This window comes from Micrasema longulum, unplaced genomic scaffold, assembly GCF_059751315.1.
Source record: "Micrasema longulum isolate JH-2025_06_02 unplaced genomic scaffold, ASM5975131v1 h1tg002195l, whole genome shotgun sequence".
Taxonomy (NCBI): domain Eukaryota; kingdom Metazoa; phylum Arthropoda; class Insecta; order Trichoptera; family Brachycentridae; genus Micrasema; species Micrasema longulum.
In genome coordinates, this window is record NW_028279359.1 from 235,850 (window position 1) to 255,906 (window position 20,057).

At 35.8% G+C, this 20,057-nt stretch overlaps 1 protein-coding gene across 2 annotated transcripts; it reads right to left on the reverse strand.

Moving 5' to 3' along the window:
- Positions 1 to 1,102: 1,102 nt before the first annotated feature.
- On the reverse strand, positions 1,103 to 19,882 carry Rga (CCR4-NOT transcription complex subunit regena). Of its 2 annotated transcripts, none has more exons than XM_088239601.1 (6): positions 19,295 to 19,882; positions 12,986 to 13,216; positions 10,951 to 11,104; positions 9,705 to 9,944; positions 6,411 to 6,780; positions 1,103 to 4,821 (listed from the first exon to the last, which is right to left on the reverse strand). In XM_088239601.1, the coding sequence occupies exons 2-6, from the start codon at positions 13,211 to 13,213 to the stop codon at positions 4,617 to 4,619; spliced, it is 1,197 nt and encodes a 398-aa protein (XP_088095727.1). In that variant the 5' UTR covers positions 13,214 to 13,216; positions 19,295 to 19,882; the 3' UTR covers positions 1,103 to 4,616. The 2 variants fall into 2 exon arrangements, with proteins under 2 accessions (XP_088095727.1, XP_088095726.1); XM_088239600.1 differs by having other exon boundaries at positions 9,705 to 9,962.
- Between the last annotated feature and the right edge of the window lie 175 nt (positions 19,883 to 20,057).

Genomic DNA, 20,057 nt, shown 5'->3' on the forward strand with positions numbered 1-20,057 from the left:
TTAGTGTTCCTTTTGGGATTTGGTAGAATAATTTGCTTTCACAAACATTATTATTCTAAAAATATATAATTGACTTATGTCTAAGATCTCAAATTCCTCAAATAACTTGACGCTGGGGTACCTGACTTTTTAAAAATTATTTTAATTATTGATTTTTGAGCAGATTCGAGAGGTTTAAATATTGATTTATAAGTGCCTCCCCATCCTATTATGCCATAAGTTATAATTGAGTGATTAATGAATGTTCACTATGAATTGTTTTGCGAGGGGAAAAGATAAAAATATTACGAGTATTATATCGTGCATGAATCCTTTTAATTTCTATCAATGGCAATACCAATATTCAAGTAAATATATTACTCGTGAACTGTTGTGTAAAAAAGAACATTACAATGGAACATTGTATAACAGGCTATATTGAAAGGTTGTTTGATTATTGATCAAAGGAACATTATTTTTAAAAAACTTTCCTAATGTGAGACGGGTATGTCTCGAAACCAGTAGACACAGAAAAGTTGGTAAGTGGTTATTTACAAGTATTTAACAACATTTAGTAATAAAAATACTAGTCGTACCTTCTTAACCATATACACATCGATTCCTAAAAAAGTAAAAATTTTGAAATAATCAGTTTTGGAAAAGAACTGTACAATGAGGAAGTTCAGTGCTTTTTTATTAATTTTTATTTGTTAATAGACTATTAAACTAAGCAAAAAAATATATATATATCGTATTATCGGCGCAATGAATTTTTAGAGTTTTGTATTTCTGAAATAACTCCATGTGTGACATCAGAGGTTCAATTGGTAAGCAAACTGGATGTCCTTTACAGCTATAATATCATCGGTCGGTTCATATGAACCAGTGACGTCGTTCAAAGTAGTACGTTTTTGTAAAAATATTTTTTATTATTTCTTTTGTGCATTTTCAAGAAACTTTGGTGTACAATTTAATGATCTAATTTTTACCGCGTGCGAGAAAACATTGTTTGTATCAGATTTCCCGTAAGGCTGAAGTTCCTCATCACAGTAAAGTTGTGGCACAGGCCGAGGGAACAACTCCGATCGGCTGAAATGTCAGGAAGATTAATAAAAATGCAGCGTTATAATTTGAGTTTGTTTATTAAATAACTGCACATAATATAGTTAGCATTCTGGATGAAAACTATATCAGAAGTTCTACTTACAGATCTATATAAAAATAAAAGGAAAAGAGTTTGAATGTTCAGCTGTTACATTATATTACAATAGACGCTCATCCCTGAGATCTAGGGCGCCCACTCACTAACTAATTAAGTCACAAAACATACTTCGCAACAGTCCGCCAGACACACGTTACACTTGACCAAGTATTCCCACTCTACGCCGGCTTAACCAAAAACTTTATTTACAATTCTCTATAAAAACCTACCAACTTTGTAATGATCCTTACATCTACAAATGACTCTTGGTGAACTATTCATTTTACTATCACATAATATAGTGTTTTACAACAAAGGAAGTTCCGAGGGGCGTGTTATATATCACATGCGCCTCGTGTGACAACTTCCGAGGGACACGTGCACAAATATCACATATACTTGATGTGGGTGACGACTTCCGAGGGGCACGTGTACAAATATCACGTACACCTCATTCAGGTGACAATTTTAGAGCGGCATGTGCACAAATATCACATACACAGTCTGACAAGTAAAGGGCACATGTATAACATACCACATGTAAATCAAACACAGTACACCGTCGCATACAGCTAAATTTAAAGTGTTTCTAGTAAAAAAATAATTAACTTTATATTTAATTTCCAATGTGATGAGTTGTTATTATTTTTAAATAAATATAATATAGCCTGCTACCATTTCGGCTGTACGTAACGACGGCATGTCAACTTTCTCTGCTTTACATAGCCCAAAACACATTTACAAGATCACAATAAGTGAAATTACAGTTAACCAGTTTGATCGATTTCTTCCATCGGAATGGACATTCAATAACAATCTATAATACAATAATCTCACTAGTTGTGTTTTGTTCCGAACGAGTGCCGCATCACTTCGCAGTAACGTTTCGTTTCTCACTATTCCTCGCAGAATTGTGGCGCTGGATTTCAATACTCGATTTAAATTACCCATTTTGTACATCGAGATGTACAAATAATCGTAATAAAAACATTAACAGTTGGCATTAAAATCCAACAAATTACTTTGTTTAAAACCACAATATAAAATATAATACTTATCAACTGGCTTCAGAGGGTCCGACCTTCGCCGTAACAAGATTCAATATGAATATTGCTACACAAAAGGATTTTCATTACTATTGAAAAACTCGCTTAAAATGGAGAACAGTTAATAATTTGACTGTGCAATATAATGGAATGTGATTGAATTGGTGTAAATTCAATAGAAAACACTTTAAAACAAGGTTTAATATTCTAATGATCGAAATTACTTTCAATCTTGGTAGCAGTGTAGTGATATAGACACATTTATCACTCCAATATTATGGAAAACTTCAATGGTCTTCTTCATTTTTAACAAGAGTTTTGAGAAAGAACACGGACTCGTTCGTACAAAAGATTATTACAATTATACAATTCGAATACAATGCCAGAAGTATAATATTTGGGTAAATATATCATCATTTTGACAGTGCCCACATCAGTTCAAACAAATAATTAAATTTTCAATCGCAATAATTACTGAAGCTCCCGACGATGCGCATTAACGGACCTGAAATTTACTGATCTTTGGAGGTGTAAATACCGTTATTGTAAGTTAGACATTAACATTTGGAGTCCTAACAAACTAATGAGAAAATAAAAAGACAAACTGATGAATTATTCTTCGAGGGCAATTATTTGCTCAATATAATTAGCCGTTGACCGTAGTTTTGTTCTGCAGACTGGTTGAATGAGTATATTGGCAAATACAATAATGGTGATGCAAGTCGGGAGCGTGTTCAGTGTTCAATGACGGAAGTGGTACGATAACTCGGATAATGAAACCAAAAACTCCAAATGAAGAAACATAACGAGTGAGAGAACTAACGAGAACGCAATATTGAAAGGAATACGAGTCGCGTATTTGTGAAATGAGTCCAATTCTGGGTATTCAGAAAGTGTAGATACAGCGTAAACATTGTATGTTGAAAATACAAGCTTTCGAGAGGGTTGATTTAAGATGTTTTAATAATAATTTTAAAGAAATTCAGATTTCAGTACTCTGTAAAATTATCACCATGTATCGTATGACATTAAAAGTTGGGTCTGAACTAACAACTAACCCTAATAAACATGTTAAATCGGCTCTCCCGGAAGTGTCATATTTTCAACATACAATTGTTTACGCAAGTGCCATTCTCAGAACACGGGAGGCTCTCAAATTACCAGGATAATCGACTCATCAACCTGAGAATATTGTTGATAAAATGTATGTATTTTGTATTTGTTATTTGCACCACAACGGGCCAAAAGACCAATTACAGTGGCGAGTTACAGCTCAAAACACAGGCGCGAGAAAAACCACATTTAATTACTGCGATCTCACCGGGGTTCGAAGCTCGGAGAACATTTTTGAGAAGGGATACGGGGGTCTAGGCATTTACCTGTCATTCGCTGGTTTAAGTGATTATTACACACGGTGTAACATGCACCAATCTGCCTACGTTTGAACAAAAATAATTCTTCAATTTTTTTGAGAAGTAAATGGTACATTGACGGTTAACAGCCTATTTACCCTAGCCAAAATTTTAGGAATTCCACAAGAAATGTATTTTGAAAATATTTTTGTGATAGAACGTTGACTTTCCACCTTGATAATAATCCAGCACTATCGGGGGGTAGTGAAATACCCAACCGGCGATTGTACACGGTTAGTAAGGGTAGATAAGAAAATATAAGAAAATAAAAGAAATATATAGGACTGCCCTCCTTGCTATATTTTAACAAGAGATGCGGTTTCTAAGATTTTTATTGCCAGAGTCCGGGTCAATGTTTGCCGATACAACAAAATACACTGTCGGAAATGGTAAATATTTGCGCGGTGCTCAAAAACGGGGCAAGATGAAATATATATGTTACAATATATCGACGGTTACAGTACAACAGGTAGTAACCCACATTCAACTCATTTTAGAGAGGGAGAGGGTAAAAACATTTTCTCTCTTTTAATTAGTAAATGACCCTGATTTGATTCTTGTTATCATTGGTCAGTGTTGTTTTAATAATTAATTTTAAAAATAAATTATAAGAGGATTGGATATATTGTCGTATTTTTAGAGCACAGATCTTATGATAAATTGCTTTCAGGTCAAAGATTTTTTGTGGGTTACGACATATTGCCAGTACAAGAAGAATTTTTCCGCACTTCTGCATACTGCACTATAACCGTCAATATATTATATTATAAAAGTGTATATTTTATGAAACAATTCAACAAGTCGGCAGCAAACGAATCACGATTAAAATTGCCTGTGGCTGGAATTGTTGGCTAGGATATTTTGGCTGTTAACCGCGGAAAGTGCACGCATGTAGGTTTTGGAGAAAATTGACGAGTCGGTAAAGCGTACGAGTTAAGATAGCAATTGTAAACAGTGATTGGGCGGTGGCGTGAGGGGCTACGAGTGCGGGGGGAGGGGCGGCCGACCCTCGAGCTTGCCGTAGTCGAGCAGGAACTCCTTGGTCTGCTTGCGCCAGCTGTGCGCGTCGAAGTAGTAGTACGTCCCGCGCTCGTAGGTGCTGGTCTTCTCCAGGGTGGCGACGCCCGGCGCCTGGGTTATCCACACCTTCTCCTCCGTGTGGTACCTCCACTCGCGGTTGTACCTGGCGGACACGAGATCAGTGGGTTACTTCTTCCGCCGACAACTGAGCGATAGACGGGCAATATTTCTGAATTAGAAGGCCGATGTCGATAAAAAAAAATTAAATTCAACTACTTTATAAACACATACATGTGTGGTAATGTTTTTTATTTATATTCAATATCAAACAGTTCATTAAAATACCACAAAATGGCTTTAAAATAACTCTTCCGTAATATTGTGATTTACGACATTGGCCTTTTTAGGTCCGAGCCACAGATGTGTTTTTGGCTTAATCATTATTTAAAAAAAAATAATTATAACAACAATTTTTTAGGTACTAACATGACTAGACACATGGATAAATAAAATAGTGTAAATGAATGCCTCAACACAGGTTGTGCTCAGCGAGGTCTGTATATCTACGGAAGAAAGAAAAAACTCGCCTAGTGAGCACATTGCTTGACGAGTAATTGACATAATGAACAAAATAAACTATAAAAAAATAGCTCCCTTAACGAGCGACATTTTGCATGAAAGAGGCATTATCACATCAAAATTTGTACAAATGTGCTGGATAAAAATAATGTTATAGATACAAAAAATATTTATCCTTCCTATGTGAAGAAGTAATTGAGGGCATTGGAAGCAAAGATAGCAAACTCCCGTTTTGGTGTTTTCGAGAAAAATAACAAAAACTGCTACACTAATGCCAAGGAGTCTTTATGTTAGAAATGTTATTTTCACTGAACTTAAACTTTAAGATACTAATAAATTAGCGAATTCAAAAAACTCTCTTTACATTTGTATGGCATGGCCATTTTGAAAATTTAAATCTCAAGCCTGTCATTGGTCGGATAAAATGGCTGATGGATATTGCTATGTTTGCTTTCAAACACTATTTTCAAACCATCAGAAGTATGATTTTAAGCTACATTTTACAACTCAACTCATGATTTTTAGTACAGAATGACATCATAGCCAAAAAAAATTTTTTTGGAGGTTGCTATCTTTGCTTCCAATGCCCTCAATTATACGAATGAAAGCGATGCCAATACCACAATAAATACGTTTTAGTGTATTACAAAGAGCACGACAACAGAACTTAGAACAAGGAAGACAGAGACGCTGTTCTGTGGCCGGTGTTTGTGTGAAAGAGACAAAAACGAAAGAAATTTGTTCTGTCGGTTATTGGCCGTTAGCGGGAGTGCACGCTAGTTATATGACGGACGTATTTATGATTCTTAGTTTATTTAGCTACGAGTATAACAGGCCAAAATTATATTATAATTTTTTGATTACGGAAAAGGGAATTATTTAACAGTTTTGTTTCAGGTAACGCGATGTTACATTACAGTAGAGCCTTTTAAGAGTTGGAAAAATTAGGCAAAAAGCTTAGAGTTAAAACATTGACCATTTTGTCAGTCAGCTCACTTCTCCTGCAATGGGCTAAATTGTCTTCGGATGGTGATAGATAAATAGTGTAAAGAACGTGTTGCGGACTCAGAGGTCCGAGGTTCAAACCCCGCTGTCAAAACTTTATTTCCATCTGTATCGGTTGAAAGCGGCCCCAAATTAAAAGGGTAAATGAATAATAGTGCAGATACTAACAGTTCAGAGGCGGCGGCCAGCTGCAGCTCGTCGCCCACGAAGCAGTAGAAGAGGTAGAAGAGCAGGTCATCCTTGTAGCGGTTCAGCTTGACCGGCGCCAGCTTCTCCCGGATGGACACGTTGATGAGGTACTCGGGCGGCACGTGGTAGTCGATGTCCTGCGGCCGGCAAGGCGCCTCCGCCCAGGGGCCGGCGAACGTCAGGTACAGGTTGTCGGGCGAGTTGAGGTTGAGACCGAGCGTGGTGAGGTCCTGGCCGAGCGCGAGCGCCACCAGCTCGGGGTCCGCCTCCGCCGCGCGGATGAAGGTCAGCAGGCCGACGATGCCGTACTGGTTGCCCACCATGCTGCCGGGGATGTTCGTCACCTTACCTGCATTGCGTTACATATGTTTATTTATTTCGATGTCTTGCAACATTTTTACAGAAATAAACAAGTTAGTATTACTCTGGACACTGATATTTTTCACGTCACTGAGGGAGTTTTTTTGATGCAAGATTCACTTACTTTTTATACAATATATTCTCTCAAAGATTTTATGTGTATGGACAGGCGCACGGAAGGAATGCGGTAATGTGTTTTGATGCTGCCTGGTTGAGTTTCGATAAAAATTTAAGCATTGATATTCAAGAATATGATATTTATTTATTTAATCCAATATAAAATACAAATACATAGTTAACAAAAATGTTTATACAATAGGTAGGCACATTTAATATATATATATATATATATATATATATATTTATGGATATAGCCACTCCACTGGCCCACAGGCACGTTTCGGAGTGTCAGTGTATTATTTATTTATACATAATTGTACATAATTTCACATCAATTGTGTAAAAATTCAAAAGAAATAAAAAATTTAAAAAATTAAAACATCCCTACATCAAACGAAAAAGGATTTTCAATAAACTAAAATTACATTCTTATATATAAAACATATTCCTCAGCTTCCTGTCTAGTCTTTTTAGCAATCCAGTTATGTACTCTAGCTTTGAAAATATTGTTTTTCATTTTGTTCGCCAATATGTCGTATTCTTAAAAAGTTGTATAGCTTAGGGGCCAGAAAAGTATAATGCCTTTGTTTGTAATTTGTTTATTTTCTCTGGGAGCAGAAGTATTGTCTTTTGTCTTTGCCTAGTGTCGTAAATTTGTTGTCCGTCATTATGTCTGTCAGGATTTTGATGGAAATGTCTTAAAATTGTCTTTATGTATATTTGTCTTATGTCTAGTACTGGAAATTTTGTAAAAAGTATACCAAGTCTTTTCCGGTTACACTTTCGAACAGTATGCGGTGTATGAATTTGACACTACGTCGGTTTGTTCGTCTGACATTAACCTACAAACACACACAAGTCGAGTCCGCCAAACAATAGCGTCTGTGTTGTATCATGTTGACGTTTGTGCCTGAGAAAGACCATTTGCAGCAAGCATTGATTTTCTTAATCAAAAGAAAAAGGCCGTGGAAAGTCATCGTTTGCTGGCAGAAACACATGGTGATATCGCTCCATCGATTACAACATGTGAGACATGGTTTCGACAATTTAAACGTGGTGATTTCAACGTGAAAGGCAGTGCGCGCTTTGGTAGACCACAAAAATGCAAAACGAGCAATTGCAGGCGTTACTGGATGATGACCCGACTCAAACTCGACAGCGATCGGCGATGGCATTAAATGTGTCACAGCAGACGTTTGTGAGAAATGCAGAAGATCAACACACTCACGCATTGGTCGAAAGACGACTGGAATGGGCCAAAAGACATGGCAAAGTGATTTTGTTCCACGACAATGCGCCGTCTCACACAGCAAAACCAGTGAATTAAACACAGTATAGTTTTAATATATTACAACAGAGATGAAGAACATTTAAGAGAAGGTAATATGGAAGTCTAGGCATCTACAGGGCTTATGACCTGTCAATGGCTGGTTTAATTGGCCACTTTACACACTGTGTAACATTCACCATTCTGCCTAGACTTCCATATTACCTTCTCTTAAATGTTCTTCATCTCTGTTGTAATATATTAATATAAACAGCTCCCCAGGGAGTTGAATCCAGTCCTTGTCTACAAAAATTTGGACAAACACAAAATATTGCAGTATAGTTTTGATTGAAAAAATACAAAATAGTTTTAATTAAATCATAGGTAAATATGAATAATCCCCAATGATGACCGTTTTTACAATTTTTCTGCTGTATATTTAGTATAAGTCTAGTACAATAATGATATTTTTATGTAATTTAATTTTTTCCATACATTTTAATTGCCTTACTTTAATGTCTTCCTCAGTTTTACACTATTTTTGTTGCTCCCTTGAAAAACGTAAAACAGGGGTTTCACTGTATACACCTAATTTAATTGGCTTTTTAAATGATATATATGTATGAATTAAGACGTAATATTTTGTGATGTATTGTGATTCCCCTAAAGATAAACGAAAAAGCACCGCGCTCTTTTAATTTAGTAAAAGAATTATCGTAATTATCGGTCAGATCAGACCAGTCTGAAGATGCCCATTAGAGGGTGAAAGGGCTAATTGGTTAAAATAAATAAGTGGAAGTCTACCAAGTATTTTTTAAATTAATAACTTATACGTAAATATAAGTTATTAATTTTTATTTTAATTGTTAGCAATTTTTATACATAAAATAATTAAGGGGATGAATAAAATAAAAACAATAATAAAATTTAACCAACAATGTCATACATATGAAACAAGGGGTAAAAAAATGATAAGATTACTAATGAGGAGAAAAACAGAATCTCGAAACTCATTGTACAAGGGATTGGAGCTGTACAATGAGTTACCTGAAGAAATAAAGGAAATAGAAAAAATTTAAGTATTTAAAATTAATTTGAACAAATATGTTATTGAGAAATTTTGATAAAAAATTGTAATATTATTCAAAGTTTATATTTGTTCTTTAGATGTTATGAACTAACTTAATAAAGCATAAATAAATAACTACAATGGAATTCCATCAAGAATTGTCAATAAATAATTTAAATGAAAACAAAAAGAATTATTATAATTTCTTGGTGATAGTCTTACGCATAAGGTTCCAGTCCATTATTCACTCTTTCTACAAATGTGCCTTTATCCCAGTTCCACTTTTCTATGGCTGGCTGCTTTCTGCATATCTACGTTCAATTCACACCAGAGATATGTGATTTTGGTGTACAGGGGCAGATTGGCAGACAGGGAAATCGGGTTGGGATAAGCCGCCGGCGTGTTAACCTGCCACGATTAAGTCTGGGGTTTAATTCCAATGATGTCACGGACTCACCGTCGGGGAAGGTGTGTATGCCCTTCTTGTCGTGATGGTTGTGCGCGAGCGCGACGCCGCAGTCAGGGGGCGCGTCGTGCAGCGGGCCGCCGGGCGCGAGCGCTGGCCCCTGGAGGGCCACGCCGACGCCCACGCCGCCGCCGCCCCCGCCGCCGCCCCCCGTGCCCGGCAGCGCGGGGAAGTCTTCCGAGGACATGGTGAACTCGCTCTGCTCGCCCGCCGGCTGCTTCACCATGCCCACTGGAAGGGAAAACATCACTGACACTTTATAAGTTTGAAGGACTTTTTTCCCGTACTAACGTGGCACCTATGAATTGACAAAGAGAGATGATAGATATTATTAAAACTCGCTTGCAAAAAGTAGCATAAAACCAATTTTGAAAGCGAATGAAGGTGTATATTTTTAATAATTCATGGTACTGGTGTTCAAAACTTTAACCCCAGCTTCTCTCTGCTTTTTATTTCTGTCACTTAACACTTTTATCCACGCATGTCTTCAATTAGAAGCACTTGGACTAACTTCATTGGCCAAAAATATATATAATGAAAAGATAAAATTAAGAGCTCACGCATTCGTGGTAGGCCGGGTGTCATTGTTATAAACAGTAAGCTAGAAGAGAGACAGCAGAGATGGTACGGGCACATATGACGGAGACCACCAGACCATACAGTAAATAATGCAATGTCTATGGATCTTACTCGACAGTTATCCAGAGGAATTCCAAAGAACACCCGGATAACTCGATGTTCTGCAGAGAAACGACCTAGATGAAAGTGACACCCAGAACCGTAGATTATACAGCCTACGAACGAGAAGAGCTGACCCCGACGATGATCATCAAACTATTCACGGCAAAAATTACTTATTTATTTTTCACCAAATTTACTATGGTAAGAATTGTTTACAATTAAGAGCTTTAGAGATTAAAAGTCACATAAGTTCAGAGGCTGTCGACATGAAAAAGAGAGCGATCTCTCTTGTGTTCCTCTTTTATAATATTTTGACAGCGCTTTCTGTTGGCCGGTATGTTTTGGCACAGTTGTAACTATAGCCTTACATTTGACATGTAAGGCTATAAACAACAGGCGTTTAAAGTACATAAAAACTGTCTCTAGACTGGCATTTGAAGCATAATACTGAAAACCCAACAGATGACAGAGATACACCATACTCGGTGTGCTGATGCAGTGTCCCGAGGTGCGGGTGAGATGAGGATACGACGGTGACGATCGGGTATAAACTCACCGTATGGCTTGGAGCCAGGGGGGGGCACGTGGTGGTGTGGCTGGTCCCCCTGGCCGCGCGTGGTGAGCGAGGGGAACTCACTGGGGTCCAGGAGGGGGGGCGCGTCCCCCGCGCCGCCCCCCACCACCCCCTGCAGGGGGCCTCGGATGGCCACCTAGAACAGATAATAAGATTGTTACACAAATTATCGAGGCCAGTCCTGACAAAAATTTATTCAACATTCTTGATAAATAAAAAGTGATATTTGTTATAGCCACCAGGGCTGGTATTCCGAACGCGTTTACAGCGCGCTATAATGCGTATTTAGTACGTAAAAACGCGCTATACCGCGCTATAATTTCGTTTGGAATACCAGCCCTGTAATAGTTATGCTGGCTATAGCTTTCAAAGTTTTGTCTTTCATTTAAGAAATGACGGCTATACTGCCCTCATAAGCAAAAAGACAGCTTTTTAACTAAAATATCACAATATGAATTAAATATTGGGTAACATCTCAGAGTAATAATGCGTGAACCTACAGAGAAGCCCTATCACTATGTTTCATAGAACGCAAGCGATGTTGGTTTGTTGGTTAGCAACCAATTGGTGGCCATTTTGTTTTATTTAACAACATAAACATAATGGTTCGATCGGATGCTTTTGTAACTGTGCTTAGCTTTGTTTGTAAATAACTTGGATATTTATGTTATAATAAATCAAAATCGACTATGGTGAATTGCAGTATGTTTGGTTGCAGCAGTAGGAGCGTCAAAGGTGTTAAAGGAGACAGTTTTCACAGGTAATTGATTTAGAATATTTTCCCATGATTTACATTGATTTTTGGCATTTATTTTCCTGACACGTGTATTATGTTGCTTAAAAACTCTCCGGATATCAACATATTTACTTCAGACATTATTTTTTCTCAATTTAGGAGATAAATTTGTGAATTAATGTATGTTTACTGTTGATAATGACAGTTGATTATGGGCAATATGTCAGGGCCGCACTAGGCATCCATATAAAGTTTGAGTTTTTATCGAGTAGAGGTCGATAAAATTTTACTTGAAAATAGCAACGTTAACCTTGAAATCGCATTTAAAATGACGTGTCCAAATTTCTGGCCGCTACGACTCGCCGTTTCGGAGATGTGACGGACAAAAAAACAAACTCAACACAGGACTTTGGTTCCATAGAGGTGAGATTTATGTCTCAATAAATGTAACATAAGTATATTGTGAATAAAATGAATGAATAAATAAAAAAATAAACACACACATGTATTTTCAGTTTTATAAAATAAATATAGGCGAATTATAGAAAATAAATTGGAATAACCCTACAATAATAAATACACAGGTACACATTTAAAAGTATTTACAATGCAAATTAATATCCATTTAGCAATTCTCAACCCAAGTACGGCCCATTGTTTTTCTGCAAACTGTAGCTAACTTAATACCCAATAGTCACAGAATGGTTTTTCTATGTTTGGGCTCCTCTATAGCTTGGCGCATTATTACTCTGAGGGTAACATTCTATACAAATGTTTGAACTATTTGATGTAAAGCAAAAGGTGGTAATTAAAATATTTCGCTTCCAAATTATCGTCTATCAAGATGAATAGGCTGTGCTTCATCATCAAACCCTTATCCGCATGGAGCATAAGGGTCTGCATCGTTTAATAAAATGCAGCATATTTCGATCATCCGATAGAGGAAGATAAGGTGGTCAGTCGAACACTTCAGGTTCCGGTCCTAGGATGATGAAATCCTGCAGTGGAAAATTGTGTCGATCTTCCGGGAATCGAACATGGGACCTTAAGCACGGTAGGCGAATGCGCCAATCACTGCACTACGAGGAGGACGTTTCTGCACTTGATTTCCTATTTCAGGATTGTTTATTTCATTCGACCTGAGCAGCCATAGACTCAAAACACTCTTCCGGGATTCCAGCCCTATTTCACGGAGAGCGCTGTATTCTCATCCGCCCGGATACAGATGAAATAAGCCATTAGCCATCAAAATATTATTTTTTGATAAAAAACAAACAGTACCATAGAGGCCGAGTTGGGCACGCCCGCCATGGCGAGGGCGCGGCGCTCCTGGAAGGCGCGCTGCTGGAAGAGGGCGGCGGGGGCGGCGGGGGGCGGCGCGGGCGGGCCGGGGGGAGGCGCGGGCGGGCCGGGGGGCGCCGGCCCGAAGGCCCCGAAGCCCGCGCCGCGCCCCCCGAGGCTGCCCGCGGCGATGGCGCGCGGAGCCTGCTGGAAGTTTAAGTTTGCCATAACCTGCAATCACACGACACGTATCCATTACAATCTGCAGTGAGTTTTATTCATAAAATAACAAACCATCATGCCATTTCTTCATGGGTGGATAGTATGCCATAACATCAGCTTAATTTGTAAAATACATAAATTCCAAACATACTTTTTTAAGGGGAGAGTAAAATCAGTTTTTACATAAGTGAATAAAATTTTATAATCTTAAAAAAAAAAAAAGCAACACTGTATGAATATACAAGTTCTGCGCACATGTAGATTTTATTAAAAAATATTTTGATTATTATAGATACAGGATGTGGCGTAATGAATGAATACCTTATACCTTCGGATAGGGGCCATGATGATGGTTCAAATAATCAAAAATACTTTTTAGTAAAAATCTCTTAGTTTTCGAGGTTTTCCACATTTTTTTAAATTTTAAGAAAATTACACTCTTCGTCACTCTTTGCGGCGGTGAGATTGAAAATCAATGAAGGAGAAGTCCTACAAAGAGCCTATCACCTCAGTCGAGCAGCTACGGGAGCATCTGCGCAGTCTTGTTCTGAAACCGGTCGGCGGATTAACTCTGTTCCTTTGTTATTATTTAAGATAAATAACCGTTTCGAAAAGGAAATATGACAGACATTTGCTGGGCGGGCTATGACCTGTATTAGTCTGGTTAAAGCTTTTATTATTATATTAAGTCACATTATTAACTCATTTTTTCTATGATATATTATGCTGCCCTTCAATAAATAAAGAATATTTTTATGTATTTTTTTTGTATTTTTTATTTCCTTTTTTAATTACAATAAAACAAAAAAGTCTTTCTTTTCGCTTTCTTATATTACACAAACATATTATACCGGTCTATTTATTATAGGGGCAAAAATTTATAAACATTTCTTGTATACCCAAGAACAGGCCATGCCTTTGTGGGATTTTTTGTTTACTAATTTTTACTGTTAATATGTATTTCACTGCTATGTAATTATCCTTTTTTTTAAAACTCTGTTTTACCTCTTACGTATATTGTAAAAACACAAAAAAAAAAAAAAAAATAAAAAAAACATTATTTTGTACACTTTGTAACATCCATTCTGCCGGCATTTAAACTACCCCGTTTTTGTAAATACTAAAAGATTAATATAATAATAATCATGGTATAAGTAAAATTAGCGCTAAATAGTGTTTTTTTTAATACGGTTGATTAGTATTTCTAAGGTAACCACTTGTCGCCTTATATGTATATTTGGCTGATTTATATAGAGCCATTTTTGTGAAAAATCACCTAAAGGGCGCTGTACAATTGTATACTTAAACTTACATTCTGACTAAGCTAAAGTGACATATTATATTTTCTGATTTAAAATTGAGGGTATGATCATCTAAAGAAGTGATATTTTAGTCGGGATCTAAACTGACTGGGACTGTCGATGATTCGTAAGTTTGAACGCAATCGGTTCCAGGCAGAGGGGTCGGCAACGGCAAAAGCACAATCGCCGAATCGAGTGTTTGGGGAGCGCCGGATTTCGAAAAGTTTTCCCCTGCCTGAATCGCATGCTGATCTAATAGTAGATTTTCTTTGACATGTATTTTCCCTAATAAAAAGGTTCGATAGGTATCTTGGAGCCATTTCATGAAGGGATTTAATTACTGTCCAGCAAAGGTAGTATTTTATTCTCTCTGGGCTTTCTCTGAGATGTTGTGAGATGTGAGAATATTATTTTACTCCCGTAATAAGCCTCGCTGCTGTACTGCCTTCTGAATGTCATCTGTTGATATTGTTGCGGAGTAAGCGTATAGTGCCGAAGCCTTTATGTTGCTCAGTTTTTGGACATTTCTTTTTTAGCAGTGGCGAATCGCAGCGCAAAACTTGGGTCTTGAAAAAAAGAAAAGAAAAATCACATCACTGTGATTATTTACTTGTACTCACTGGGAGTTATTTACTCACACGCTGTGCAAAATTTAACATTTTGCCTATGTCTTAAACATTCATCTTCAATGTTTCATCTCATGATTTTCGTGAAGTGAAAGCTGAAACGTTTATTGATGAAGGAGAGATTTTATTTATTTATTAAAAAGTTGATTTATTTATTTTACGGACTTATGCAGTCCATTCTAACGATGGTAAATACAATTTCTTATAATAAATACAGGCACTAATAAAATAAAATACAACTAAATAAAATTAAAGCTAGGACAAAAAAAATCAAAATTACTACCTCAAGACAAGATCAGTCTATCTTAGTGAATTTTTAAAACTATAAAGACTTACACCAAAAAAGTCCAGATCTTGTCTCGAGTTTACAATACGACCCAATCGGGACATTGGTGCATGCGAGCCATAGTTTGCGCTGTGTTGATCGAGGAACAGCACATTATTATTTCGCAACCGGCGGATCGGAACATTGAATGCCACTTGTTCCGTTGTTTAGTGGTCCAGGTAAGTTTAGACACAGATTATAGTGACACAACCAGGAACCACCCATGCCATAAAATGGGTCATTCGGCACTGGCTGCAAATGAAAACCAAATATCGAGCTAGGTTAGTAGTCAAAGATGAGATATAGAGATGAGAAACATTTGAGAGTTTAAGTCTGCGCCTGCGCCCAGAACGGCGCTGAAACGGAATTTAGAATTTGCTTCCATCGCGGTCGTTCTTTAAATCGATACCCAGCCAGCCAGTAGCAAGTAGTACGCGCATGACAGCGCTGGTAAACGGACGCGCTGGGAGGGGTTATGTTTCTTTTTATAATTTTTTTTACAATGCAATATTAAAATTCCTCCACAATTTATCGCGACTATTAATACAATTATTATTACAATATTTGTTTAGCGTAATCTAAATGTTAGGTATTATGACTGATAATTAATTTATTAAACATGCTATATTATAAACATTATTTGTCTAAATTTAGGGGAACAAATAGTTCTTGTACATGTATTTGATTTTCCAATGTAGTGCCCTGTGCACCGCCAGGAGCAGATAAGGGCAGGCTGATAATGAATCCAATAACACCAAGGTGTTTTATTCTTGTAGAAAAAATAACCTGTAGTATATTAACTTATTCTATTTCAATATAGAAAAATTGAGAAATATTTGGCAATGAACATCACGTTTCAAATTGGACGGGAGATATTATTAAATGACTAATGAATATTTTATTATGCTCCGTGTACATCGGTCCAAAATCATAATTTCCTTATCCATAACATATGGTGCATAGGGCATTGTTTTGGCATACGAAATGCAGCGTATCCAAAAATTTTACTTAAAAAATATTTTGAACACTGTAGGTCTGGTTAATTGCTACAAAGCAATTTCTTAGAACTAACCAAAGTATTCCCCCTGTGTACAGAATACAGTTCTGTGTGTGAAATAAAACCAGAACCCTGGACGAGTGTTTTCGACTCGATCGCTGCTTTCGGGTAAAAATCCTGAATTAGCAAATCAAATGTAGATATGTCTGCTGCGTTTTAAAGTGCTTGGCGCATAAGCCTATCATTCTCGAGTTTCTGGGTTTGATTCCAGGCAGGGTGGACGTGAAATGTTGATTTTAAATGTAGTTTAAATTGCAATATAGATGATGCACTATGTTACATATCAGGAGATAATTATGATACAGTGATAAACAAGATTAATTATGATTTACGCATGGTATACAAAATGCTGGCCACCACTGACTTGGATAGATATTTGAATTTCAAAACACATTCTCAATATGAAACAAAAAAAAATCATTTGTGGGAAGATTACGAAATGTAATAGATATGAAGAGTAGTTCTTTTTTTTTTTAAATTTATTTATCAACCCTTACAGATTATTACATTTATTTTACAAAAATTATATATCATTTTTATTTATACTCTGTTATTGATTATAATATTTTTTACGCCTTTTGAAAAGCTTGTCCGAGTCTTTTATTTAGTTTTGTCTGGTAGTTTATTGTATAATTTCAGTCCCTGATTTATTAGTCTCGATTAAAAAAGAGATAAAAGAAATAGAAGGAATTGAATTATTTAAAATTAATTTGAAAAAATAAGTTTTTGAGAAATTTTGATAAAAAATTGTAATGTTATTAAAAGTTTAAATTAGTTCTCGAGACGTTATGAACTAACTTAATAAAGCATACATAAATAAATTAAATATCCCATTGTTCCTGGAGCGTAAGACTGATCACCTTGCCTTCATAAAACAGATTATCAAAATACGCTGCATTTGGTATTTATTTATTAACAGACATTGTCCATTTATACAATTTGGTTTTAATATTACAATAAAAGAATAGTTAAAAACATTTTTAAAAAAAGAAGAAAAGAAGCATTGACAAACATAAGGGACATCAAGACAAGATCTGGACTATTTATGCCAATGCAGTGCTCTATGCACCACCGGGTGAGGAGAAAGACACGACGATGTTAAAAAAAAAATCATATTAGGAGTATATTATGCAAAAATAAAATAATATAATGTGAAAAAAATGTGAACTATTAATAAATCGGCGAATAAATCATATGAATACTCTATTCTTTACCACAATGGGTCTGCAGAATAAAAAATGGTGGATCACATCATGCGTGCTTGAGAAAAAACTGTAATGCCTCCGGGAATTGAAACCAGAACAAGGCGACGTCTTTGTCACTGCTGTGGTATCACCACAATTGTATTCTGTAAAAGCTAAGCTATAATTTTCAACACTTTTGCGATAGAAGTGATTGAGAAAGTGCACATACTGTCAACTTGGTAATTTAATCAAAATAACCACAATATTTTCTAAGCGCAGATGTAAAATGTGCAATTTATTTAGATAGAAAAAACACAAAACGAGACAATATTTTGAGTTCGTCAAAATTTTCATAGACAAGGACTGGATTCAACTCCCCAGGAAGCTGTTAATATTAACATATTATAACAGAGATGAAGAACATTTTAGAGAAGGTAATATAGAAGTCCATGAAGAAGCATAAAAATTGAAAAATAAAAATTTCAGGTGTTGCCTATGTATGTAGGTGACCAAATTCAAACAGATGAATCTCACCCGCATAAATAAAGGTTTCAGCTCTTTAACTTCAAAAACGTCAACAGGTGAAATAATTTAAGGAATATAGATGTTCAAATATATAAATTTTATAGGGAAATTTCAGATTTAGTGCTGCTTTTCAAGTTATTAAATAATGTTCTTGACAGTCCTAAACTTTTAAATTGTGTGAATTTTTATGTGAGACAGCGTTGGACGAGACAAAATACTTCTTTTGCTGTTGATTTGCATAGTTCAAACTATGACAAATACTCACCTATTCCACAGTTCCACATGTTAGCAAACAAACACAGAAACTTAGATTTATTTAATTTATCTTTATATAAATTAAAATCATTACTTTTTAATCACTTCTTTTTAAATTATAAAAATGTACTAAGCGTTATACTTGTTTTACTGTTTATGCTATGATACATCGCCTCTGTTAGTTCTATTTTTTTTAGATTTAAACCCTTTATTTATTGTTAATTTGCTGCATACCTATGTTATAATTTCTTATTTAATTTTTCTTTATTATTTCCTTATTTTCTGCTGATTTTATTTTATGTATCTATATTTTCTATACTGTGTACAGGTGTTTTGTTTCATTATAATTGTTTTTCAATATTATTTTATACTTTGTCAAAGGCGTAAGCCGTCGAAATAAATAAATACATATGGGCAGAATGGCGAATGTTACACAGTGTTTAAAGTGGCCACTTAAACCGGCCATTGACGGTCATAAGCCCTGTAGATGCCTAGACTTCTATATTACCTTCTATAAAACGGTCTTCATCTCTGTTGTAATATGTTAACAAAACGAAACGTTTAAGAATACTGGGCTCATGAACATCGCTTTTAAAGAGCGTTATATTTGGTAGAATGTGCAATTTGAATTCAGAAAAGTACGTTTTCTGGCTAAAGTGACGCGGCTTTTACTCCACCGAGAAGTTTTGACATTTTGGAGGTTATAAGTATCGTAATGAAATTACGAGAACCGAGTAGTTCTGAAATAAAACTAAATGAATGATATAATGTAAATAGATAAATGCTTAAACTACAAAGGAATAAAAGTTATTACATCTGTTCAGAGTTGCTATTGATGAGTAGTGAGATTCCAACTGCTTCCCGATCCAGAATGCGTCTTCATCAAGGTGATGGAATCGGTTCACAAAAAGCGCAATTTTTTCGGGAAACGTGTCTTTCACTTGTAATTTAATCACTAAAACGCAAAACTTTCATGGTTATAATAATGTTCATTGTCAAACAATGGCGACCTAGCCTCACAGACACAAAAATACCAAAAATTCAACCCTTGATTTCACTCATTATAGTCATCCAGAAAAATATTTTAAAATAAGCTAACTTCAACAGACGCAATTTTTTTTCAGAAATCGTTTTTAAATCAGGAATGACAAGCAATGATAAAATTAAATAAACAAAAGTTTGTTGACTCCAATTTGCTGAGCAATTTGCGACCTACAACGTACGGCACAAATGAGATTTGCCGAAAAACCCAAATTTCACTATACACTTAAACTTATAAAAACAAGATAAACAACCCTTTTTTATAGAAATATAAACGATTTTAAATCTAATTTAGCTTAAACGCCACATTAACTATCACAAACCGTAGTGGCCATATTTTTTACACCGGAAACATAAAAAAATACGGTAACGATCTGTATTCATTAATATTAAAAATATCCAAAATATTATATAAACAGCATTCAAAGTATTGAAAATATTTAAATTTTTGTACGTTTTGATTTAAAAACAGCACTTTAAGTCATTTAAAAAATGTATTCGGAATCAATTATAAAAATCTATGACATTTCTTGAAT

What these genes read in the sequence shown, in the direction of transcription:
- Rga (XM_088239600.1), bottom strand. Translation starts at nt 13,213, where the DNA reads ATGGCAAACTTAAACTTCCAGCAGGCTCCGCGCGCCATCGCCGCGGGC. An exon ending in TGCCCAACTCGGCCTCTATG is followed by an intron (nt 11,105 to 12,985) that starts GTACTGTTTGTT and finishes TATCTGTTCTAG; the next exon opens with GTGGCCATCCGAGGCCCCCT. An exon ending in CCCTGGCTCCAAGCCATACG is followed by an intron (nt 9,963 to 10,950) that starts GTGAGTTTATAC and finishes ATAAAGTGTCAG; the next exon opens with TGATGTTTTCCCTTCCAGTG.